The sequence below is a fragment of the Neoarius graeffei genome, chromosome 6, assembly GCF_027579695.1.
Source record: "Neoarius graeffei isolate fNeoGra1 chromosome 6, fNeoGra1.pri, whole genome shotgun sequence".
In the NCBI taxonomy this organism is placed as follows: domain Eukaryota; kingdom Metazoa; phylum Chordata; class Actinopteri; order Siluriformes; family Ariidae; genus Neoarius; species Neoarius graeffei.
The window spans coordinates 79059586-79085709 of NC_083574.1; the positions used below are offsets into that span (position 1 = coordinate 79059586).

Sequence of the window (26124 nt, forward strand, 5' to 3'; positions counted from 1 at the left end):
GCATCTTTTTCGGATGCCTCCTGGACGCCTCCCTGGGGAGGTGTTCCAGGCATGTCCCCCTGGGAGGAGGCCCCGGGGAAGACCCAGGACACGCTGGAGGGACTATGTCTCTCGGCTGGCCTGGGAACGCCTCGGTGTTCTTCCCGAGGAGCTGGCCGAGGTGTCTGGGGAAAGGGAAGTTTGGGCTTCCATGCTTAGACTGCTGCCTCCGCGACCCGGTCCCGGATAAGCGGAAGAAGACGAGACGAGACTTCATCTACTTTAACAATGTTACACAAAGGTGGTGTTTACATTAGACCGTATCCGTCTCGTTTTCGTCGCGGATGCACTGTCCGTTCACATTAAAACGCCGGGAAACGACTCCACAGGCGGAACAACTTGAATCCGCCAGGGCCCACGTATTCAACCCATTACGTATCTGATCCGGTGCTGTGTAAACATTGAGGAACGAGGATACGCTGTGCTGAGCTCTAGCTGACGTCGTCATTGGACAACGTCACGTCATTGGATAACCTTCCTGATTCGCTGGCGTTGGTCATGCCACGTTGGTCATGTGACGCGACTGCTGAAAAACGGCGCGGACTTTCACTTCCTGCTATTTGTCCCGAATCACTGCTCGTGCGCTTCACTCGCGCACTCTGTGAGCTGCGCAGGGCCGGAGTGCACACCCTCCAGAGGGCACTCGCTGTTCAGGGCGGAGTGATTTGGAGCGCAGGATGCCTGCGGAGCCGAGCGTATCCGTGTATTGGCGTTGCTGTGTGCATGCGAATCATTTTAAAAACGTTAATCTGATGATCCGCTGAGACGGTCTAATGTAAACACCACCAAAGATCTATCCATAACAGTTGTACATGTCATTCAATTCCACAGGGTGTCGATAATGGTGGACACCCGTGAAAGTGATCACTATTACCAACACCTCATGTGACTTCTCAAACGCGTGTTTAGATACAAAATGGCGACTGTCAAATGAAGGAGTAAGAAACAAAATAGGTTTCCAAAAGGAGATCATGAAATATCAGTGAATTTAATAAGTAAAAACGTGTTCATGATCTTTCCACCATGCTTACCTGCGATGATAACGTCCGGGTTTTCCTCAAATTGCTGATCGTGCTAAAAAAATTCCATCGCGGGTGACGAGCTGTGTCATCAGACGACAAGCTCAAAGGGCAAGGCGGGTCTTCCAGTTGATTAATTAACCAATAATAACTGTTGTAACTGAAACTCGTCTTTGTAAAATAGCTTTTTTTTGTTGGTAAATCTGAAAAGGTGTCGATAATTATGGACTGTCGGTAATTGTAGCCGCTGCTCTAGTGTGTGTGTGTGTGTGGGGGGGGGGGGGGACAATCGATTTCTGCATCACTGACAACATGCCTCCAAAGCCAGCTCACCTAAACTCGGCACAAAAACCAGAGAAACCACAAAAACTGGATGAAAATAACACTGCCTTTACATACAAAATAACAGAACAGTAATGAAGGAGTATAGAACAAAGCCACATCTTATTTAGCATTCTAACACACACACACACGCCTGGTTCTCATGTGTTTCCTCTGGTAAACAAGTAAAAGAAATCTGAAGAGCGTTCCCAAGTGCGCTAAACAAAACCCACAGAGACTGTCGATATCAGTTATCAAAGAGTGAGATTTTGTGAACAATGATGTGTCCCTGAGAGTGAGAGACGAACACAGTGTGCTAGCTGACAAAACAAACAGTCACTGAGGTAATGCTGCTAATGAATGTGCTGGGACACCATGTTATTCTCATTCCCAGTTTTCTCATTCTTCTGGTATCTTTCCCTTTTTTTAACTAAAAAAATACAGTGGGGCAAAAAAGTATTTAGTCAGCCACCAATTGTGCAAGTTCTCCCACTTAAAAAGATGAGAGAGGCCTGTAATTTTCATCATAGGTACACTTCAGCTATGAGAGACAGAATGGGGGGAAAGAATCCAGGAAATCACATTGCAGGATTTTTAATGAATTAATTGGTAAATTCCTCGGTAAAATAAGTATTTGGTCACCTACAAACAAGCAAGATTTCTGGCTCTCACAGACCTGTAACTTCTTCTTTAAGAGGCTCCTCTGTCCTCCACTCGTTACCTGTATGAATGGCACCTGTTTGAACTCGTTATCAGTATAAAAGACACCTGTCCACAACCTCAAACAGTCACACTCCAAACTCCACTATGGCCAAGACCAAAGAGCTGTCAAAGGACACCAGAAACAAAATTGTAGACCTGCACCAGGCTGGGAAGACTGAATCTGCAATAGGTAAGCAGCTTGGTGTGAAGAAATCAACTGTGGGAGCAATTATTAGAAAATGGAAGACATACAAGACCACTGATAATCTCCCTCGATCTGGGGCTCCACACAAGATCTCACCCCGTGGGGTCAAAATGATCACAAGAACGGTGAGCAAAAATCCCAGAACCACACGGAGGGACCTAGTGAATGACCTGCAGAGAGCTGGGACCAAAGTAACAAAGGCTACCATCAGTAACACACTACGCCGCCAGGGACTCAAATCCTGCAGTGCCAGACGTGTCCCCCTGCTTAAGCCAGTACATGTCCAGGCCCGTCTGAAGTTTGCTAGAGAGCATTTGGATGATCCAGAAGAGGATTGGGAGAATGTCATATGGTCAGATGAAACCAAAATAGAACTTTTTGGTAAAAACTCAACTTGTCGTGTTTGGAAGAGAAAGAATGCTGAGTTGCATCCAAAGAACACCATACCTACTGTGAAGCATGGGGGTGGAAACATCATGCTTTGGGGCTGTTTTTCTGCAAAGGGACCAGGACGACTGATCTGTGTAAAGGAAAGAATGAATGGGGCCATGTATCGTGAGACTTTGAGTGAAAACCTCCTTCCATCAGCAAGGGCATTGAAGATGAAACGTGGCTGGGTCTTTCAGCATGACAATGATCCCAAACGCACCGCCCGGGCAACGAAGGAGTGGCTTTGTAAGAAGCATTTCAAGGTCCTGGAGTGGCCTAGCCAGTCTCCAGATCTCGACCCCATAGAAAATCTTTGGAGGGAGTTGAAAGTCCGTGTTGCCCAGCGACAGCCCCAAAACATCACTGCTCTAGAGGAGCTCTGCATGGAGGAATGGACCAAAATACCAGCAACAGTGTGTGAAAACCTTGTGAAGACTTACAGAAAACGTTTGACCTCTGTCATTGCCAACAAAGGGTATATAACAAAGTATTGAGATGAACTTTTGTTATTGACCAAATACTTATTTTCCACCATAATTTGCAAATAAATTCTTTAAAAATCAGACAATGTGATTTTCTGGATTTTTTTTTCTCATTTTGTCTCTCATAGTTGAGGTATACCTATGATGAAAATTACAGGCCTCTCTCATCTTTTTAAGTGGGAGAACTTGCACAATTGGTGACTGACTAAATACTTTTTTGCCCCACTGTATATATATTTCTTAACTGTCAGAAATCTATTCAGTGAAGGCAGGGCACAAACTGTGTGAGCTGCACTAATGAACCGGAGGCGAATTTATCTTCTGCTAATTCAGCGAGCAAAAGACAGAAATACACAGTTCTGCTGCGCTCGAGTAAATCTCATAACTCAGGAAGGGGTTGTCAACCTCAAGTTCCTCAACCTTGAGTTTAGCATATGATATAAAATCAGAACTTTTCTCCTCTAATTTGAAATGAGATGATAGCAGTATTTGCTCGAGATCAACCAACATGCACATTCGTGAGCCCAATCTAGAACGCTGACTGACGATACAGTATGCTCTTTTGAGACTGTAAACATATTATGAACTTTAAAGATCGCTCATTTCATTAAGCTAGGATGGCTAGCTTCTTACTACAAAGGCTACAGCAATGAGAGGATTTCTCTGAAAAATCTCTCTCCTCAATTCTGTACTTTTCCATGGTGAAATGTGAAACCCACCTTTTGCGTCTTGATTTCATGACCGTGTTCTCAGATGTAATCATAGTGCAAGTATTCATTGCTATATGGGTCTGTCTCAGAAACTGGGTACTGTGGGGGTACCCCACTAAATATACTCACAGTCAATAAACTGTACGGTTTTGAATGATGTTGGTTTTAATTTGAAATAAAATGATGAAAGAAATAATACAGATAAAACTAACACTACGTTCAGACTGCAACCTGAAACGACCCATATCCGATTTGTTGTGAAATCCGATTTTTTTGTTAGGCCGTTCACATTACCAATTATATGAGACTTGTATGCGATCTCCAATATGAACGGAAAACGACCCAAAAGTGTCCCGCATGCGCAAATTGACACGTAATAAGCACGTCTGCGTAATACGTAAACAAAAAAAAAAAGCGCACTCTTCAAGTTTAATGATTTCTTTTTTTTGTTTGTTTGTTTAATTATCTGGTTAGTGTTAAAGTGTGAGGTCTCGTGTGTGTTTTTGTTTCTGAACTGAAATGAAAACGTGTAGCCTGGTAACGAGGGTTGACTCCTAAATGTGTCTCTAATTTCTATATAAGTGCACTACATGTTACTAGGAAGTAATGGATTTTTAAACTCTATATAGTGCACTCGAGCTTCAGTAGGCAGTCATTTGGGATACGGCTGCTGTATTACCAAACTCTTAATTCAGGCTTAATAATTTGCACATATTTATTTCGTCATATTAATAAACTTTTTCTACATTTTTATAAATATTTATTTAGATTGTTTATAGCCAGCTGAATTCTGCAACTTCTCTCAGCGCCGGCTCAAGGTGCAGAAACACCAGTGCAGTTTGCTATGGAGATGAGGCGAGACCTGGCGATGTGGTTTTTGTGGCGGCGGCGGAACTCACACAATAATCTGATTAATGTGGGCAGCAGAGTAATGAGACCGAAGGTGTCAAATTACTGGAAATTTCCAGAACAATCTTATAATCTTGTAATACAGGATGGTTTAAGTTATAAATCAGTTATAGAAACTGTTTTATTTAATCAGGCTAACAGATCAACATCCAGGTCCCTACCAAATCCACCATTAGCTTGATCAATTCTATAAAAGTCTATTTAAATTCTGAAAACTGTACAAATGTTGGTGTTTTCCACCAAAGAGGCGGGATTAGCCAACGCAGAATAGTGACGTTTGTCTCTTGTTGATGACGTGTAGGTCGCATGAATGCGACCTGTCCGGTCAGACTGCAGTCGCATGTGAAAATAACGGATATGCATCGGAATTAGGACCACATATCCAAGCGGCCTGGGTCGCATGTGAAAAAATCGGATCTGTGTCGTTCAGATTGTCAATAACAAATCAGATACAGGTCGCATATGGGCAAAAAAAATCGGATATGGGTCGTTTCAGGGTGCAGTCTGAACGTAGTCTAAATCTTTGATGTGAATATTCAGAATTTGGCAAAAATTCTGCAAATTTGTGGAAAAATGGCGGCTTGATCTGGGACTTGATAAATGGTTGACTACATCGCATTCCCTTAAAAAGGTTGTCGTCCACTGAAAAGTCTACAGTTATCACTAATTGTATTTTAAGTTGTAACTTTATACACCTAAGGATCGGTGCGCTCACAGAATAATCATAACCGTAATAAAACATCATGCAAAATATTTGATCACCGTTGTAACTCTATTTTCCGCAAACCCAAAACCAATACGATCGTGTGTTTTGATCTAAACGGAAAACCTCAGGGTCGAGGTCACTACCTCACCAAAAGTAGGAACTTAAAATCACTACACCATATAAAAATTTAGTTATAAATCTGTGATTTTGGTTTTTAAAATGAAAGCTGAAAGTTAGGTATAGAATATGTTTCTTACAGAATATGTTACGATGGTAGCTGGTCTTGTATGAATTTCTGAGCTATAAAATGAGTTGTGGTCTATTTTTTATCGTAGCGTGTTATTTGTGTGCGGGGAAGGACACGCATTAACAATTTGCATGTGTAGAATGGAATTTTCCACTCCAGCAGTTAGAAGTTGATCGTGCTTCCATTTGTGCTCTTTCTGTTCCGCGAGTGATCTGTTCGGACGTTATCACTGAAATGGTGAGTTTTGACAGTTTTATTTTGTTTTAGTCTCGCAGTATAAGGCAATAGAATGTTTGTTTCTTTTTCATCTTACTTTCATATTTTGTAGTGTTTGCGTATTTTTGGCCAATATTTTGCAACCACGGTCAATTTAGATCCAACTTTTGATAGAATCTATGGCCAGTCATTTTGCCCCGCCCCCGCCCCCGCCTCGCTCTCCGTCCGGTGCGGTAGTGATGTCCCGTTGCTCGCGCGCCGCAGCAGAGACCCGCGCGACCTTCAGCCGGTACAGTCGCTGTTCTTTTACCACCGCCGTTATTCTCATCTTTCCGGTGTGTTCTTGATTTTTCCATTGTGTCCTATTTCGCCATATCAAATACCCAAACTGTATCATATTATTCATATTTAAGTGAATAATCAATTCAGTCATCATAACCTGGCATTTTTAACCCAAGCAATCAAAAAGAGGAAATTTATTCAATATTTTCACTCATCTGTGAAGGAGGGGCTTTAATTCTTCATGATGGAGTTATTTTAGATGGAAATCAATTTTACAAAAGCATTTGAATTGCAATCAAAAAAATGTTCCACAGTGGAGGCCAGATAAAGCAAGATACTATCTTTATACTTATTAAACATGACAAAAGAAACATTGAGTGTTAGGTAAATGCAAAAAAAAAAAAAAAAGGAAAATTAGAAAATTTATTTTTTTATCATAATGTCCCAAATGAGACCAATTTCTGAGACGGACCCGTATACACGAAATTATGGCTTTCCTTCGGACAAGTCCAGATTGAACCGCTAACTTAGGTTACTTCGACTTATGCCATGATTAACATCATAGTACAGCAGTATGCAGACACAGTGGGAGTACAGTGGTGCTTGAAAGTTTGTGAACCCTTTAGAATTTTCTATATTTCTGCATAAATAAGACCTAAAACATCATCAGATTTTCACACAAGTCCTAAAAGTAGATAAAGAGAACCCAGTTAAACAAACGAGACAAAAATATTATTACACTTGGTGCAGCAATAACTGCAACTAAACGTTTGCGGTAACTGTTGATCAGTTCTGCACACCGGCTTGGAGGAATTTTAGCCCATTCCTCCGTACAGAACAGCTTCAACTCTGGGATGTTGGTGGGTTTCCTCACATGAACTGCTCGCTTCAGGTCCTTCCACAACATTTCGATTGGATTAAGGTCAGGACTTTGACTTGGCCATTCCAAAACATTAACTTTATTCTTCTTTAACCATTCTTTGATAGAACGACTTGTGTGCTTAGGGTCGTTGTCTTGCTGCATGACCCACCTTCTCTTGAGATTCAGTTCATGGACGGATGTCCTGATATTTTCTTTGCACAACGGGGTCACACCAGATACTGAAAGCAAAGGTTCACATACTTTTGCCACTCACAGATATGTAATACTGGATCATTTTCCTCAATAAATAAATGATCAAGTATAATATTTTTGTCTCATTTGTTTAACTGGGTTCTCTTTATCTACTTTTAGGACTTGTGTGAAAACCTGATGTTTTAGATCATATTTATGCAGAAATATCGAAAATTCTAAAGGGTTCACAAACTTTCAAGCACCATTGTAGACGTACAGTACAACCCCAAATCAGAAAAAGTTAGTCTGGTATGTTGAAACTGAAAACAAAACAATGATTTGTAAATAATGATTAACCGGTATTGCAGCAAGAGCCCTTACTAGAACTAGAACATATGACCACATCACCCCTGTCTTATCCACACTGCCTTGGCTCCCACTCAAATTTCGTATTGATTATAAAATTCTACTATTGACCTTTAAAGCACTGAATGGTCTTGCGCCACAGTACCTGAGCGAACTTCTGGTTCTTTATGACCCATTACACCTAATTAGATCAAAAGGTGTAGGCTATCTGTTGGTACCTCGTATAGTGAAGGCTACATCAGGGGGCAGAGCCTTTTCTTACAAAGCCCCACAGTTATGGATTAAACTTCCAAGTAGAGGTCTGCGCGGGACAGAATTTTCAGTCCTGCTCCCGCAAAGAATTATGATTTTCAGTCCCGCTCCCGCCCGCGCCTGCCATATTTTGTCCCGCTCCCGCCCGCAAATCCTGCATGATGCAGACATTCGCGTTATTTCTCACGAAAGTTCTTGTCATTGGCTTGGGGAATTAAACATGCTGAGCTTAGCTGAGCTCTCCACTGACCGATCCTTCACCTCGCGCACGTAGCGAGGGTGCGCGTTGCTAGGTGGCATGCGCAGCTGAGGCTTTACAGAGATACCCAACACACCTACCAAAATCTACAGTGGATATTAAGAATATTGTACATTGCACATAGCTTATATGTCACTCCTCACATTTACATTCTAGGAAATACAAGTAGGCCTATAAGAAATTAATATAATTTAAAGACACAGCGTGATGGTGCCCCGCCCCCTACTTTGAGTGGATTTTACTTTAAATTTTATTTTAAACACGTTTTTAGTTAGCGGGACTGCAGCTTATCACCTCTCCCGCCCGCTCCCACATTGTGCACGCCCCCTCTCGCCCGCGCCCTCAATGAGCTTTCAAAATTTGTCCCGCGCCGCACTGCTTTGTGTTGGGTCCCACGGGACTCCCGCGGGAGTGCAGGGCTCTACTTCCAAGTCGTGTTCGGGACTCAGACACAGTCTCAGTGTTTAAGTTGAGGCTGAAAACATATCTGTTTAGTCAAGCCTTTTCTTAAGTGGCATTTGTGGCTGTAACTCTGTATTGTATTGCTTGAGCAAGGTTTGTCAAAGTAATCCCGAGCCCATGAGTTTATATCAGCTACAGACGAAGGATGGTTCTTGATGCAGTGTCATCTGAGGGATCGGAGATCACAGGTGTTCAGCTTAGGCTTGTGCTCTTGCCCTCTACACACCGAAATTCCTCCAGATTCCTTGAACTGTTTAATGATGTTATGCATCATAAAAGGTGAAATATCAAAAGTCTCTTCATATCCTTCTTTGATGAGCATTGTTTTTAAACATTTCAATTATTTTCTCATGTATTTGTTGACAAACTGGAAATCCTCGGCCCGTCTTTGCTCCTCAAATACCCCTTTTCCACCAAATCAATCCCAGGGCTGGTTCGGAGCCAGTGCTGGTGCTGGTTCACAACTCGTTCAACTTGCGAGCCAGCTGAGAACCAGCTTGCTTTTCCATCGCTCACGGTGCTAAGACACGTCATTACGTCGCTGTATACGTCAGTTACGTCGCTACGTTTGCATAAACCTTGGCGCGAATATCGAAGCAAAAACAACGCGGAAGAAGCAGCAGCAACAACAACAACAATAATAATAATGGATGACTTCGCATTTGTACAGCTGCTGCTTCTCGTCGCTTAAAAATGGCGATCTTTCGTGGTCTTGTTATTGTTGTCGGTCTTAACAACTCCGCCCCCCCGCTGACGTAAGCGGTTCTTTCCTCTGGCCCAGCAGAGAGTTGGTGCTAGCCTGGAACCGGTTTTTCTGGCCCCAGAGCCAGTTCTTTGTCAGTGGAAACAGAAAACCCGGTTCCAAACTAAGCACTGGCCCCGAACCAGCCCTGGAACTGCTTTGGTGGAAAAGGGGCATGAGACAAGGCCTTTCCTGGAGACTGATTTTGTACCAAATCATGATTACAATCACCTGTTGACATCAACTGTTTCAAATCACATTATTAATTGTTTTAGCTCATTAATAGACCTAAACTGCCCCCAAATTGTTTTGGAAATGTGTTGTAGGCCTGAAATGCAGGAATTTATATATATATGAACAAATAAAATGAAGTTGACCAACAAAACATGAAATATCTTGTGTTCATAATAATAATAACAAAAGTTCAACTTCTATAACGCCTTTCTCACACCCAAGGTCGCGTTACAATTTGGGGGGCGGGTTCCACCAAAAGATGGTAGCTACCACAGTCCCACCCGGCGCATGAAGATAAATCCCGCACCGCCTGCACAGCCGCCACGCTGCCGGCGGGCAACATCACTCGGAACACCGTGCCATGGATCCACAGAGTGAACACAGAAGCACCGCCACACAGACCGCTGGTATGTCCCAAACCACCTGTACAGCCACCGCGACGCCACTGAGCAACATTGCTCGGAACACCACGCCAAGCACAAAAGCACCACCACACAGAGCGCTGGACAACCTCGATGTTAAAAAGAACAACGAGCTCACTGCAGTCCATAGTGAGGATCACAGGAATCACCCACGGCGCACCAAGGCCTGCAGGAAACCGACACCAAAACTGGGTCCGGAGCTATGCCACAACCGGCGGACAAAACATTCAAACAAAAACAAAACATCAAACTACACAAACACAAAAAAGAAAAACAAAAGGAAAAGAAATGAAAAATGAAAAGCTCCAGTGAGAAGCGACAGCCAAAATGCACACGCCGTACTCTCAACTGGAAACGGGGGGGAAAAAAAAAAAAGTTTGTACTGTCTGTAATCAAATACAAGTCAAAGTAAATTTAGAAATCACTGCTTCTTTTGTTTTTTTGCACACACATATATTATATATATATAGGCATGAAACAATATATCATGCAGCAATAAATAATTCTAAATTAATGAATTTTTTTTTAATTAATTGTGATTATCATCAGGGAGCGACACGGTGGTGTAGTGGTTAGCGCTGTCGCCTCACAGCAAGAAGGTCCTGGGTTCGAGCCCCGGGGCCGGCGAGGGCCTTTCTGTGCGGAGTTTGCATGTTCTCCCCGTGTCCGCGTGGGTTTCCTCCGGGTGCTCCGGTTTCCCCCACAGTCCAAAGACATGCAGGTTAGGTTAACTGGTGACTCTAAATTGACCGTAGGTGTGAATGTGAGTGTGAATGGTTGTCTGTGTCTATGTGTCAGCCCTGTGATGACCTGGCGACTTGTCCAGGGTGTACCCCGCCTTTCGCCCGTAGTCAGCTGGGATAGGCTCCAGCTTGCCTGCGACCCTGTAGAACAGGATAAAGCGGCTAGAGATAATGAGATGAGATGAGATTATCATCAGACTGCATAATCTGTTTTCCTAGCTGTAATTTTGCAGTTTTGACAGCAGAGGGCGCAATAATGTACAACACAAAAACCAACAGCTCTAATGGCACAACACCACACATAAAACAGGTCTAAAATGAGAAAGATCTGTTATGCAATCGACTGTACAAATAGATTTAACAAGAACTCCGAGCTCTCTTACTGTCGAAAGCTCAGTAAAAAGAGAAGCAGATGGAGGAAGTACAAAAGCTACAACTCCTATCCAATGTTGCATCGAGTGACAGCAAATGATGTGCTGAGGAGGAAAGTCATTTCAGCTTTAAGATGACCATTACTGCTGCGTTTAGCACTGCGACAGCATTCATGCAAAAATTTAAGGAAAAATCCAACTGCACGACTTGAATATTCATCTTAATTGTTAAAATATTACAGTGAAACCTCATGTTACAACCACCTCAAAATTACGAACAGTTTTTCATGGTCCCGACTGCTTGCTTATATATTTCATTGGTCGCGGCCTTCAATAATGCGACCACCTCAATATTGCGTATTACGACCATTAATTTCAGTCCCACCCGTCGAAAATCAATGTAATTAAACCTCGAAAATACGGGCGCCCCCCGTCGTGTCAAAACACGTTGCACAAGAGCTTTCACGACATCCAGTTTACGTCATGCCGCAAAATTAAGATCGACTTGTACGACAATGAGTAGAAAACGTAATGAGTTGTCTTTGAAAGAAAAAATTGATCTAATTAACGAAAGTGCGGGTAAAAGCCAGCGTCAGCTAGCAGAAAAGTTTGGAATTGGCAAAACGCAGGTAATCTATGCAACGAGGTGTGAAGTGAGCTTTAGTAGATCGATTTAAATAGAAAAAGTTCAAGTTGTTAAAAGTGTCATAAGGCCACACCAATTTAATTAGTTGGTTCTTGGATTTCTCATCTCATCTCATTATCTCTAGCCGCTTTATCCTGTTCTACAGGGTCGCAGGCAAGCTGGAGCCTATCCCAGCTGACTACGGGCGAAAGGCGGGGTACACCCTGGACAAGTCGCCAGGTCATCACAGGGCTGACACATAGACACAGACAACCATTCACACTCACATTCACACCTACGCTCAATTTAGAGTCACCAGTTAACCTAACCTGCATGTCTTTGGACTGTGGGGGAAACCGGAGCACCCGGAGGAAACCCACGCGGACACGGGGAGAACATGCAAACTCCGCACAGAAAGGCCCTCGCCGGCCACGGGGCTCGAACCCGGACCTTCTTGCTGTGAGGCGACAGTGCTAACCACTACACCACCGTGCCGCCCTGGTTCTCGGATTTTTTCAGGAAAAATATGAAGCGAGCGGGCGAAATAAAAATAAAATAAAAAATGCTCTGATGGTAAAATTAGCGGTGGAAATAGACCAAACAATACAGGCAAACCAGTAAACAGAATTTCAACATACCGGTCAAAGATTTTACGCTTCTGTTCGCTGAATATCCTAACAATCACAAACACAGGCTTTGTAGGATTCCCCTCCACAGGCATGTTTCTTCCACAAGTCTTTATCTAAAGTGAAAGGGGCGATTTGATTGGTTTTTGCCGTCACGTGACCTCACATCACATGACCTTTTCTGTTGGCGGGAGTTTGGTTTCGATTTTTTTTTTTTCATTTTGCATTTTTTTTCAAGCGGCGATTCCGAGAACCAACTAATTAAATTGGTGTGGCCTAATTACGAAAGAGTATTCAGAACGAGATTTCAATTTCTTGTTTCAATGACTTGTGTAAGCTTGCTGTATGGTTTACATTTAAAAATGGTATGGTTTTAATTATGATTAATTCTATTACAAGTTTAAATGAAAACTTAGTTATATTGTTTTTTACATGTTGTATTACATGTACATTTGTACTTGCTAGACACACAAGCTATACTTTTGTTTAAATTTAGCTTGTTGATTTAATCATTTATCAATGAAATACAATAAACTAGAACATCATGCATGCACGTTGCTATGCAACAGCTCCGCAACTGTCAGTATATCTTGCCAACTCAATATTAAGACCACCTCAACATTAAAGGAACAGTCCACCGTACTTCCATAATGAAATATGTTCTTCTCTGAATTGAGACAAGCTGATCCGTACCTCTCCGAGCTTTGTGCGACCTCCCAGTCAGTCAGACGCGCTGTCACTCCTGTTAGCAATGTAGCTAGGCTCAGCATGGCCAATGGTATTTTTTGGGGCTGTAGTTAGATGCGACCAAACTCTTCCACGTTTTTCCTGTTTACATAGGTTTATATGACCAGTGACATGAAACAAAGTTCAGTTACACAAATTGAAACGTGGCGATTTTCTATGCTATGGAAAGTCCGCACTATAATGACAGGCGTACTAACACCTTCTGCGCGCTTCGGCAGCGCATTGATACCTTCACTCCTGCTTTCTTTTTATCTCTCCCCTGCCCCTCGACTAACCTCTGACTATTACTGACCACAGCACTGATGTTTCCAGTCACATTGGCTGTGTATTGACGGAAGTCAGGGGGGCGGGGGAGAGGGGGGAGAGGGGGAAAACAGGAGTGAAGGTATCAATGCGCTGCCGAAGCGCGCAGAAGGTGTTAGTACGCCTGTCATTATAGTGCGGACTTTCCATAGCATAGAAAATCGCCATGTTTCAATTTGTGTAACTGAACTTGTTTTATATCACTGGTCATATAAACCTATGTAAACAGGAAAAATGTGGAAGAGTTTGGTCGCATCTAACTACAGCCCCAAAAAATACCATTGGCCATGCTGAGCCTAGCTACATTGCTAACAGGAGTAACAGCGCGTCTGACTGACTGGGAGGTCGCGCAAAGCTCGGAGAGGTACGGAGCAGCTCGTCTCAATTCAGAGAAGAACATATTTCATTATGGAAGTACGGTGGACTGTTCCATTAAGACCACTTCGACCTGGTCCCAATGGTGGTCTTAATATCGAGGTTTCACTGTACATTGAAAGGCACCCAAGATTTATTTTGTAATGAAATTCTGAACTGAATTTTCTTCATTAACACGTTGGCCTTCTTCACTTTGGGTAAGAGTTTCCTTTATTATGTACGATGCCAGGCGGGCACGGTGGTGTAGTGGTTAGCGCTGTCGCCTCACAGCAAGAAGGTCCGGGTTCGAGCCTCATGGCCGGCGAGGGCCTTTCTGTGTGGAGTTTGCATGTTCTCCCCGTGTCCGCATGGGTTTCCTCCGGGTGCTCCGGTTTCCCCCACAGTCCAAAGACATGCAGGTTAGGTTAACTGGTGACTCTAAATTGACCGTAGGTGTGAATGTGAGTGTGAATGGTTGTCTGTGTCTCTATGTGTCAGCCCTGTGATGACCTGGCGACTTGTCCAGGGTGTACCCCGCCTTTCGCCCATAGTCAGCTGGGATAGGCTCCAGCTTGCCTGCGACCCTGTAGAACAGGATAAAGCGGCTAGAGATAATGATTTGAGATGTACGATGCCATTGGGCTACCTGCTGATAGTGGCACCAGTGGGAATTAGCCCTTGTTTTATTTCTACCTAAAGAATAGTGCAGCAGCGCTTTAGTCTTTTGGTCTATCCAGCTCTCTCACCTCCCCATCGGTACACTCTGCTGAATCAGATCACGTTTCAAAGCTTCATGCTAATACCAACATCAATAGGTGCTTTTCGACCAGAGGAGCTTTTTCATAGTTTTGAGAACTGTTGACTTTTTAGCTCCGACTTTTTTATACTTCGCTTATTGAGCCCAAGTGAAAAGAAAAATCTTGACTAGCATTTCCTGCTAATGTCATGCTATCAAGCCAGCTTAGGTCACTTCAGCATTCTTACTGATTGGTGTGAATGCAAACAGAAAAAAGCCTGTGAAGATATGTAGCTCCCCCATGGGTAACTTCTCTCAAGTCTCCACAACTGGGGTGGGTTTCCCAAAAGCCTCTTAATGCTAAGAGCGTCTTTAATTGCCTCTTAAGAGCCACTGTGGTTTTCCCGAACAGCTTCGCAGCCAAAGTAGTACTTTGGTTTGCTCTTAACTTATGGTGGACCTGGATCACTCTTGCACAACAAAGAGCGTCTCCTCACACACGAATACACAGAAGGCACATGCGCCTCCTAAGGACTCTCAATCACTCAGTGCTTTTACATGCGCATCCAAATCGAGCTACTGTCAGTAATCGAGCTAAGGGTCCCAGTAGGGGTGCCAGAGAAATCCAATCCTACAGGCTCACAAGGAAATCGAGCTATTGTGTGAGGTACATTGTGCACCCGAGACACAGGTGGCGCTACACGCCCCATCGTGTTGGTACACTTCCGGTTGTCGTCATGAAGAGCTATTCAAGAGTATAAACAAAGTTATCAGTTCCGTGTTCACAAGAAGAACGACAACGAGGACAGCAACATCGAGATATATATATATTCAACTCCTTAAGCTGAATGAGCATGAACTCTATCTCCTCATTGCTCCAGAAGTGCACGTTTCTACTACTGTTGTCATGCCGACCGAGGCTGTTGTGTTTCCCGCTTATGGTCTCGTCACTTCCGGAAGGGGCAGTGCTGAAGTAAGTAGCTCGACTACGTAGCTCGATAGGGTTTACATGCACTAAGTAGCTCGGCTACAATCGCATAATCTAGGTCGCGTAGCTCGATTACGAGAAATCCAGTTCGGTTCGATTTCAGCCGAGCTAAGGTGTTTCCATGGCATTTAGAACTTCGGTTTCAGTCGAGCTACGGCAGAAATTCGATTTTCTCTATGTGAATGTAAACGCACTGACTGGTGTTGAATCTGCTGGTGTTCAATTATTTTTCTTGTACATTGCAAGTACATCGAGTTAATTATTAAATAAATATACACAAAACTATGAATATATTTCAAGATTTTATGGAATTAGGTATGGATATCGTAATGTCACGTCGATATCACCACATTTTAATCAAATTTAACTCCATTAGGCGAGTGATTCTCTCATTTAGTGTCATAAATGAGAAATTTCTACACCTGGAGCACAGGCTAATGACCGGGAAACTAAGATTTCGGTCCCAAGACTCTTCTTCCACGCACACTCGCCACAGCACTTTTCACTCAGACTTAAGTATTAATTTCCTGATTTAATTTACTTAGTTACTTTTAAAATCAATATCGACAACTACACACAATGGAGCGACCTGGCAGCCAAAATTCTCTCAAAATCTTCTGCTTTTAACAAAGCAAACCTCACGGCCATGTTTGTTTACAAACGGTCACAGTCACTTGCCAGCGTGGAAGTTTTACATCTCTGACGTGTCTCTTTTCCAGTTTTTCGATGTCCGTTGGTATGTTTTTCTCTTGTAAATATGTGTGAAGAATATATAATGAAGTTTTGGTAGCCTTTCAGGCGTTCAACGCGTCTTTAGTTTCAGCTTATTTACTTAGTGCTTAAACCTAGCACTGGATAGCCTTGTCTTCTCTCTTCGTGCTTAAACCTAGCACTGAATTAGCCTTGTCTTCTCTCTCTCCTAGCCGACAAGGAAATGATTGTGTGCATGCGCAGTAGAAAAGTAGTGTCATTGGATCTTCGCATAAGCTCCGATGTGTGACATCGTGTTGTCTTGACAACGTGCAATATTAGAACAATATTGCATGCTCATTCTCCACTGGGGAGAGTGCCGTAATACATGGAGAATAAGCGGTATGATAATATTGCATGCCATCAATAAATAAATCCACTAGAAGGAAATAGAATACGTTTTTATTCCACGGAAAAAGTGGCCCGTCTGTATAATAATGTTCAATATTATGCATTTTTTGTTGTGCAATAACATTAAATATTTCTCTGAATTGACTGCTGCCAGTGTTATCTTTCATATCTAATTTTGCCCTTTAAATTTTGCCCCTTGCATACTTGACAAGGTAAAAAACAGCAAATTTAATAATGTTGAATTGTGCCTAAATCAGCCCTAGATGCCACCAGAGTGCACCATTTGAAATGTCTAATTTCAAAATTTTTCGGAGAAGCATGCCCCCAGACCCCCTTAGCAGCAGGCCCTCCAGGCTCCACATCAGTAGCACCGATTTTTATATTTTATATATATATATATATATATATATATATATATATATATATATATAAAAAAGGGAGAACATTGCCAACATGGCATTGTGAATAACAGTTATAATAATCATGAGTGCCTTCCAGCAAATCCACTTGTCTGACCAGCAGGTCTAGTTTTGCATGCTTAAGGCCCAACCACTTGTGATGCTGCCGCTCCCTTTGGTCATGCAGGTCTCAGAGTAACTGGAGCTGCTCCTTCTCAATGTTGAGCACCTCCCAGCTGCACTGACACTCTCGACTGACTGCCTGCAGCCTGGGAAGCAGTCAACTGAGAGGGTCCAGGGGATGAGGAGGCAGCGGGGCCATGGGGGGGGGTACTGTGGTCTGGAGAGGGGGCAGCAGGGTTCCCGCTGGTGCTCATCACACTAGTCATTGACGAACATAATCCATCAGTGATGAAGAGAAAATTACTAGCAGTCATCACAGTGACAAATGTATTTGTCATCATTATCATAAAAAGTTATTGTTTCTCGAAATCCCTCCGTTTGCCAAACTCCAACCCCAGTGAAGAGACAGCAGGAAGCCAGAGGGTAAACAATGAGCACGTGCTTGTGACCAATAAAAATTGACTACACATAATGACCAAATGGGCACCAAGCTTTTGACCAAATCACAGTGCGTCTTAACCGGTCTGGTGTGGTGTTGTAATTATCTCTGCGTGAACCAAACAATGGCGCAGTCTAAGCTGAAGAAGTTATTTTGCGCAGGCTTCTTCAAGCACTGAAGATGATTTAAGGGCTGAAACAGCCACGGGGAGGCACACTTGGAGCCCCTACTGTCCCCAAGCCCATTGGACAGTGTCAGTAACACAAGGATCGTTATATATTAGACTTGTAGTACTCGAGTCCAGGACTCGGACCCAACTCGTGCCCTAATTTTAAGCACTCGTGACTTGACTTGGACTCGTGCATTAACTGCATTTGGACTCGTAAATTAGAGACGAGGACTCTGATTTTTTTCTTTATTTTTTGTAACGTCATAATAATTTGGCATGAGATATTTATATCTACATTAATTTTTGTACTAATTTCATGCAAGTGTGTCACACCTGCGCACCTTGGCGAGTGCATCAGATAGACTCTCGGGCGCGCTCCGGACAGTACGTGTGCCAAGCGGACTCTTGAGAACTGCCTTTGCAAATGAATATGTATTAGGAAAGTGCTACCTGTATGGCTGGCCGAATAAAGGGGTGGGGTGAGCAGTGGCTCATTATCATTTAAAGGAATAGGCTCTTGAATAGGTTGTTTAGACAGGGCGAGAAGGGAGCTGTGGTGCTGTATCCTTTACCCCTTTTCCACCAAAGCAGTCCCAGGGCTGGTTCGGGGCCAGTGCTGGTGCTGGTTCACAACTCGTTCAACTTGCGAGCCAGCTGAGAACCAGTTTGCTTTTCCATAGCTCGCGGTGCTAAGGGAAGCCACGTCATTACGTGACTGTATACGTCAGTTACGTCGCTGTATTGTATGTCAGTTATGTCGCTACGTTTGCATAAACCTTGGCGCGAATATCGAAGCAAAAACAACACAGAAGAAGCAGCAGCAGCAACAACAACAATAATGGATGACACCCCCCCCGCCCCGCTGACGTAAGCGGTTCTTTCCTCTGGCCCAGCAGAGAGTTGGTGCTAGCCTGGAACCGGTTTTTCTGGCCCCAGAGCCAGTTCTTTGTCAGTGGAAACAGAAAACTCGGTTCCAAACTAAGCACTGGCCCCAAACCAGCCCTGGAACTGCTTTGGTGGAAAAGGGGCATCTTGGGAGTTTTGATCAAAGCATGTCACAAACATTTCATTAAGACCTCAGGGAGCTGTATCAACTTGTAGAAGAGGGGTACAATAGGTCATCTTTAAGTATAATTTGATATAGTACAGAAGCTTTGTGATGCATTTCCCCTAGTACAGATCCTCCTCTAATGACAAAGGGGAACCAAAGTCATTTTTAAACTTGCTTTATTTCTTAATTAACGTGTTATTCAATTACGTTTTCGGTTTTAGTAACCTTATATCATGACTCATATTGGCAACTAATTGCAATTAAATATTATACTTATCGGCCTATTCGGTTTTTAGCCGTGTTGAATTTAGTTTGTTTGGTCCACGGCAGGCGTCGCTTATCCGCACGATCTTCACGAGACTTGTGCGAGACTTCAAAACGTGAAGTGTCAGCGCCGCCATTTTGAAAACTGTTTTCCAAACGAAATGTTGCACAAAAACGAGTTTAAATGATGATTACTGCTGACTTTTTTCAAACTTTCCTGATTGCTATCAAAACAAACAAAACTTCCGGCTTGATTACATCAGCATCCGAAAGAGGGCGCGCGCGTCTTTTGACAACCCCTGTGTCCGAAATCGCTCCGTACTCACTATACAGGGCACTATATAGTGATGACGACATTTTGTAGTGCTGTCCGAAACCTTAGCGAGGATTATTTACACCCTACATAGTGCACTCAAAGTATCCCACAATGCATCACGAAAATTAGTGTACAACAGTGGTCACTAACCAAAGCAATACATCCCATCATGCATTGCGGTCGCGCTGAAAGAAATCAAATCAAAAGCCTCAAATTTGATTTAATAAAAGGCAGCGGCACGGTGATCTAGTGGTTAGCGCTGTCACCTCACAGCAAGAAGGTCCGGGTTCGAGCCCCGTGGCCGGCAAGGGCCTTTCTGTGTGGAGTTTGCATGTTCTCCCCGTGTCCGCGTGGGTTTCCTCCGGGTGCTCCGGTTTCCCCCACAGTCCAAAGACATGCAGGTTAGGTTAACTGGTGACTCTAAGGCCGAATCCCATTTCACCCCTTGGACCAACCCCTTAGCCCTTCCCCTCCATTTTGCGCGTTCACGTGAAGGGGTAGGGGTATCCCAATCCCAGTTAACGCGGAGGGGTAGGGGAAGGGGGAGGGCTTCTGTACCCCTCCAAACGGAGATTTTCCTGGAGCAGACTCCGAACGAAGGGGTTCGAGTGACTTCCCACAATGCCATGCGGATTTCAGCGAGATTTCATGCGGATTTCAGAAAGATGGCAGTTCCCGCGGCGAAAGATTGTCATAAATGTATTTTCTCCATTATTTACGTGTTTTAAGTTGTTATCCAGAGGAAACACGCCGCTTGATTCGCTTTCGAGCTGAGAATGAGCAGCGATTTCTGAAATCCAAGCTGCTGCTAAAAAGCTTTGGGAGTGAGTATTGTTTTCGGTTGCTTGACTGCGTACGTTTTGTTCTGTTATTCTCGCTTTTATTGTTTACATGAGTGTTCTGACACCTCATTCTCTCGGATGTGGTGCACGAAGCGCCAAAGATATCCCATTCAGTGGTGTTAGTTAACAAATCACACCCTGCCAGCAGAGATTTCTGTTCTGGCTCTGACTGTAGCGGCTGGTCGCAGCCAATGACGCATTTGGTCGCGTTTTGCTAACGTAAACGCTGACGGAGGTACGCGATGACGTATGCGATCGTTGAAGGGCTATCCCAATACGTAAGGGTTGAATTTCAAGCCCTATCCCTTGTAGCTCAGTTTCAAGGGGAAGGGCCAAGGGGAAGGCGGAGGGGAAGGCGGAGGGGTAGAAATTAGAATTGGGATTGGGCCTAAATTGACCATAGGTGTGAATGTGAGTGTGAATGGTTGTCTGTGTCTATGTGTCAGCCCTGTGATGACCTGGCGACTTGTCCAGGGTGTACCCCGCCTTTCGCCCGTAGTCAGCTGGGATAGGCTCCGGCTTGCCTGCGACCCTGTAGAACAGGATAAAGCGGCTAGAGATAATGAGATGAGAAAAGGCAGCGGCAAAGAAGAAAGTATTCAGCCTTGATTTAAAAAAAAAAAAAATGAAAGATGCAGCAGACACAAAGTACTTTGTATTTATTAATGTGGAAAATACGCTCAGTGTAATATGTATTTATTATTTTGAAAAGCCACCAGCCGACTGATCTGGCACGTTTTAATTGTGCGACAGTAATGACGTAAATACCAGCGCGACGGACCAGTGTCCGAAAGCGTTTTTTTTTATTGTACCCAAATGAGCTCACTATATAGTCCTCTATATAGTAATTCCCTATATAGGGAGTAGTGAACGAGTTCGGACACAGGGAACGTTGGCAGATGTCGGTCACTTTGATTTCCGCTGTACGTTTTACTTCCGTCCTACGATGTCTCTCACAGGTCTCAACGAATCTCGTTTACGGCCATCGCTTTGACATTTGGACTGATATATTACATAGCGTATTTCAAACACACATAATTTGCTATAGCAGTGACAAAACAGCGATCAAAAATGCGTTCCTATATTTAATAAAATTAAATAAATAGAATTTTGATAATAAGGCTGGAATAGTATGGAAAAAAATTCACATTATGATAATCACACCCCATATCAGGGTTTTCTGTACTGCATGTCACTGCAACAATTACATGGTTAAACGGAACGGACATCATCGTCACCAATCACGTCCAGGGTCCCTGGCTCATTTCAAAGCCCAAGATACTCTATGTATGGAGTTCTGTATGCATGCGAGTTTCCTCCAGGTTCATGAATTGACTGTGCTAAACTACCACGAGGTGTGAATGTTCAGTATGTGTGAAATACTGTATGTCTCTGATGCCCTGAGATGGATGGACAGCACATCTGGGTGGGTTGGCACGGTGGTGTAGTGGTTAGCGCTGTCGCCTCACAGCAAGAAGGTTCTGGGTTCGAACCCAGCAACCTGCGAGGGCCTTTCTGTGTGGAGTTTGCATGTTCTCCCCGTGTCTGCGTGGGTTTCCTCCGGGTGCTCTGGTTTCTCCCACAGTCCAAAGACATGCAGGTTAGGTTAATATGGGACGGCCTTGGGCTGAGGTGCCCTTGAGCGAGGCACCTAACTCCCAACTGCTCCCCGGGCACTGTTAGCATGGCTGCCCATGACTCTGGGTATGTGTGTGTTCACTGCTTCAGATGGGTTAAATGCAGAGAGGAAATTTCACAAGTGTGTGATGAATAAAGTTGTGCTTTCTTTCTTTCTTTCTGAAGGTCTTGTGCTTCAAGTATCGCAATATTTAAAAAAAAAAACTTTCCAGCTAACATTTCTGTACCAAAGTATACAGTGTCGTTCTGCCAAGAGTAAAAAGGGTTAGTTATGATTGATTGAATAAGGCCATCAGCTCCTCTCTGGGGGAGAGGAGGGGTAACAGGAGGACAGAGGACGGGAAGGAGCAGTAGCCTAGCCTAACAATAAGCAATACTGGACAATGTGCAATATCTCATCTCATTATCTGTAGCCGCTTTATCCTGTTCTACAGGGTCGCAGGCAAGCTGTAGCCTATCCCAGCTGACTACGGGCGAAAGGCGGGGTACACCCTGGACAAGTCGCCAGGTCATCACAGGGCTGACACATAGACACAGACAACCATTCACACTCACATTCACACCTACGCTCAATTTAGGCTACATCCACACGACAACGGCAACGAGATTTTTTTTTTAAATATCGTGTCCACATGGGCAACGGATCAGTAAAATATTAAGTTCATATGGCAACGCAACGCTTGCTGAAAACGATGCAATACACATGCCACACCTCTACGTGCGCTGTAAGACGGTCCCATCGGAGACACCAGAACAATAGAAGTAGACGCATGCGCATAAACCCCTTCTTCTGTAGCATCAGCCACATAAAGTTTTGATTATTAGTCAGTAGCGTAAAATAGTATCTATTGTCTAAGACACTTATTTATATTTCATATTAAAACGTCTATGTAAATTAATACATAGAAAGCCTGGCCAGGCGCTGAACGTTCTTCTGCCTTCACTTTAAGAGAAATTCAGGGCGAGCATGAGCCTTGGTTCTTCCCTGTCACACGCGCACACCTTCTCACTCCCTGTCCTATGGCTATAGTCCCTTTAAATCACGTGCTCGTTTTTTGAATGGAGACGCGGAAAGAGGAATGAACGGGGGTAGATAGAGAGAGAGAGAGAGAGAGAGAGAGAGAGGAATGACCGGGGGTAGATGGAAGCCGGTACGCCAACATTCTGAGATCCTCCAGAATTCTTTAATGGTCCGGAATAAATTGAATGCTACACGTTGATGGATTACTTTGTTCTTCTACGCCCTTTTTGAGGAATGTATTGTCGGACTTAAACCAACATCTGAAGAGGTGAGATCGCTCCTTTTTTTCCCTATTTTTGCTGGCGGGATTGTTTTTGTTTTTGGAAAGCGCACGAGCGGTGCGCGGTTTGGTACTGCGTCTGCAGTGTTTGGACTAAAGACTCTGCCCTAAGGGCTATTCTCTCTCTCTCTCTCTCTCTCTCTCTCTCTCTCACTTTACACCATTACACAAATATTCACAGTGAAAATATTTTGTAAGTGCGTTTCATGAACCAAGTTATAGGATTTGTTGACAACTCGCATCGAGTTCGTTACACTTCTACCCGGCGTGAAGCACTGGCAGTCATGTGGTTGTGACGTCATCGTAAACAAATCCGTTCTACTCATCCAGACGACTTCGCAATGGCTCCGTTGCCAGATTTTTTCACTCTGGAACCTGTTCTCAAAAGATTTCGTTTTGGGGCACCCAAAATGCCGGTGCCGTGTGGACGCCAGGCCGAAAAGATAAACAATTTTATCAGATTCACCTGAATCCGTTGCCGTGTGGACAGGGCCTTAGAGTCACCAGTTAACCTAACCTGCATGTCTTTGGACTGTGGGGGAAACCGGAGCACCCGGAGGAAACCCACGCGGACACGGGGAGAACATGCAAACTCCGCACAGAAAGGCCCTCGCCGGCCACGGGGCTCGAACCCACCCGGACCTTCTTGCTGTGAGGCGACAGCGCTAACCACTACACCACCGTGACATACAGTACAGAAAACCCTGATATGGGGTGTGATTATCATAATGTGAATTTTTTTCCATACTATTCCAGCCTTATTATCAAAATTCTATTTATTTAATTTTATTAAATATAGGAACGCATTTTTGATCGCTGTTTTGTCACTGCTATAGCAAGTTATGTGTGTTTGAAATACGCTATGTAATATATCAGTCCAAATGTCAAAGCGATGGCCGTAAACGAGATTCGTTGAGACCTGTGCGAGACATCGTAGGACGGAAGTAAAACGTACAGCGGAAATCAAAGTGACCAGCATCTGCCAACGTTCCCTGTGTCCGAACTCGTTCACTACTCCCCATATAGGGAATTACTATATAGAGGACTATATAGTGAGCTCATTTGGGTACAATAAAAAAAAACGCTTTCGGACACTGGTCCGTCGTGCTGGTATTTACGTCATTACTGTCGCACAATTAAAACGTGGTGGCTTTTCAAAATAATAAATACATATTACACTGAGCATATTTTCCACATTAATAAATACAAAGTACTTTGTGTCTGCTGCATCTTTCTTTTTTTTTTTTAAATCAAGGCTGAATACTTGCTTCTTTGCCGCTGCCTTTTCTCATCTCATTATCTCTAGCCGCTTTATCCTGTTCTACAGGGTCGCAGGCAAGCTGGAGCCTATCCCAGCTGACTACGGGTGAAAGGCGGGGTACACCCTGGACAAGTCGCCAGGTCATCACAGGGCTGACACATAGACACAGACAACCATTCACACTCACATTCACACCTACGGTCAATTTAGAGTCACCAGTTAACCTAACCTGCATGTCTTTGGACTGTGGGGGAAACCGGAGCACCCGGAGGAAACCCACGCGGACACGGGGAGAACATGCAAACTCCACACAGAAAGGCCCTCGCCGGCTACGGGGCTCGAACCCGGACCTTCTTGCTGTGAGGCGACAGCGCTAACCACTACACCACCGTGCCGCCCTACGTATGTAAATACTTAATTTTAATTTATCTAGAAGTTTTTCCTCTATTTCTTATTGTTCAAAAACAAAACACAGTTTCTAAAATATTATTTTGCTGAAAAGACACTAACCACCTATCCATAAGTGGTTCTAGTGGTCATGAAATGTTGGTTTTGAAGACAAAAAACACTTGTGTTTATTATATTTTGAAACACAAACAAGAACAGAGAACGACAACACCACCTGGCCTTGCAACACAGATTCACAAACTAAGAAACAAGTTTCAGGGGCCTCAGTATCTCTTCTTGAACTTGTGAAAAACTGGTGAATACCTTGGAGCTGGGCCGAGAGAGACTCCTGGTGCTGCTGGTATTTCAGAGCCAGAGCTTCTGTCCTTTTCAGCTGCTGGTGCATTTCATACCAAACCATTCCTCCATAAATAAAGACAAACACTACAGTAGTGAAAAGCAAAAACTGGAAGATTTTCCTTTGCTTTCTGGAGCAAACCCCACTGCCCATGTTCTCCACACTGACCATACAGTATACAAGAGACACAAAAAGTTTCCTTCTACCAAAAACTTTCCCTCTTATGGGCTTTACATTCCAAGAGCAGCCTTTTAAACCAGAACTTTGCAGCTCAGCCAGAAGCAGATCCTCGGGGTTAGAACATCACCCATTCCCAGGATGGAGGAAAAGTTTCCCATACAGTTTTGTTTACTTTCCCCCTGAGAAGGAGGTGAAGAAAAGGTTCCAAAAGATGTTTTGTTCCTTCCAGCAAATAAACAAAAGTAGTCCTGGGCTTGTTTTTTTTTACTACAAATACGAATTCTATTCTGTATAAACAGATCTATTAGCTTTATACAACACCTTTAGCTTTAGTTACGTGTCACCGAGCTGTAGCGGACCTGAAGGAAGTCCCTCCCTAAATAATTACCTCATTGCTATTGGTGTGTGTGCTGCTCTGTCAGAGTGTGTGTGTGTGTGTGTGTGTGTTTTCCTGGTGCTCCATCCAAATGCAGCACACTCACATTAACCCTTACTGTACATAACCGCCTTCTTGGCATTGTGTTGTTTTTATTTTCGTTTTTCTTTGTTATAGCAAGTCAGAAATAACAATTACTCATTTGACAAAACGTGATTGGTGGATTGCTTGCCTGGCCAAACTTTGAACCAATCCTAACGCAGGAAGCGGAATATTATTAACCAATCGCAGTGCAGGATTCTCTGTGGGCCCATACACTGTAAAAAAAAAAAAAGTTACACCAACTTAAAAATTCAAGGCAACTTATTT

The 26124-nt window shown here is 43.7% G+C and overlaps 1 protein-coding gene across 2 annotated transcripts in view; it reads right to left on the reverse strand.

Moving 5' to 3' along the window:
• The window catches only part of golim4a (golgi integral membrane protein 4a), a 99566-nt gene extending 73739 nt beyond the window's left edge, over positions 1–25827 (reverse strand). Inside the window, exon 1 of one of the 2 annotated variants that reach the window (XM_060924060.1) lies at positions 25166–25827. In XM_060924060.1, coding sequence (XP_060780043.1) covers positions 25166–25370 — 205 coding nt within the window. In that variant the 5' untranslated portion in view covers positions 25371–25827. The remainder of the gene's footprint in view (positions 1–25165) is intronic. The other variant, XM_060924062.1, reaches the window with a different exon arrangement.
• Between the last annotated feature and the right edge of the window lie 297 nt (positions 25828–26124).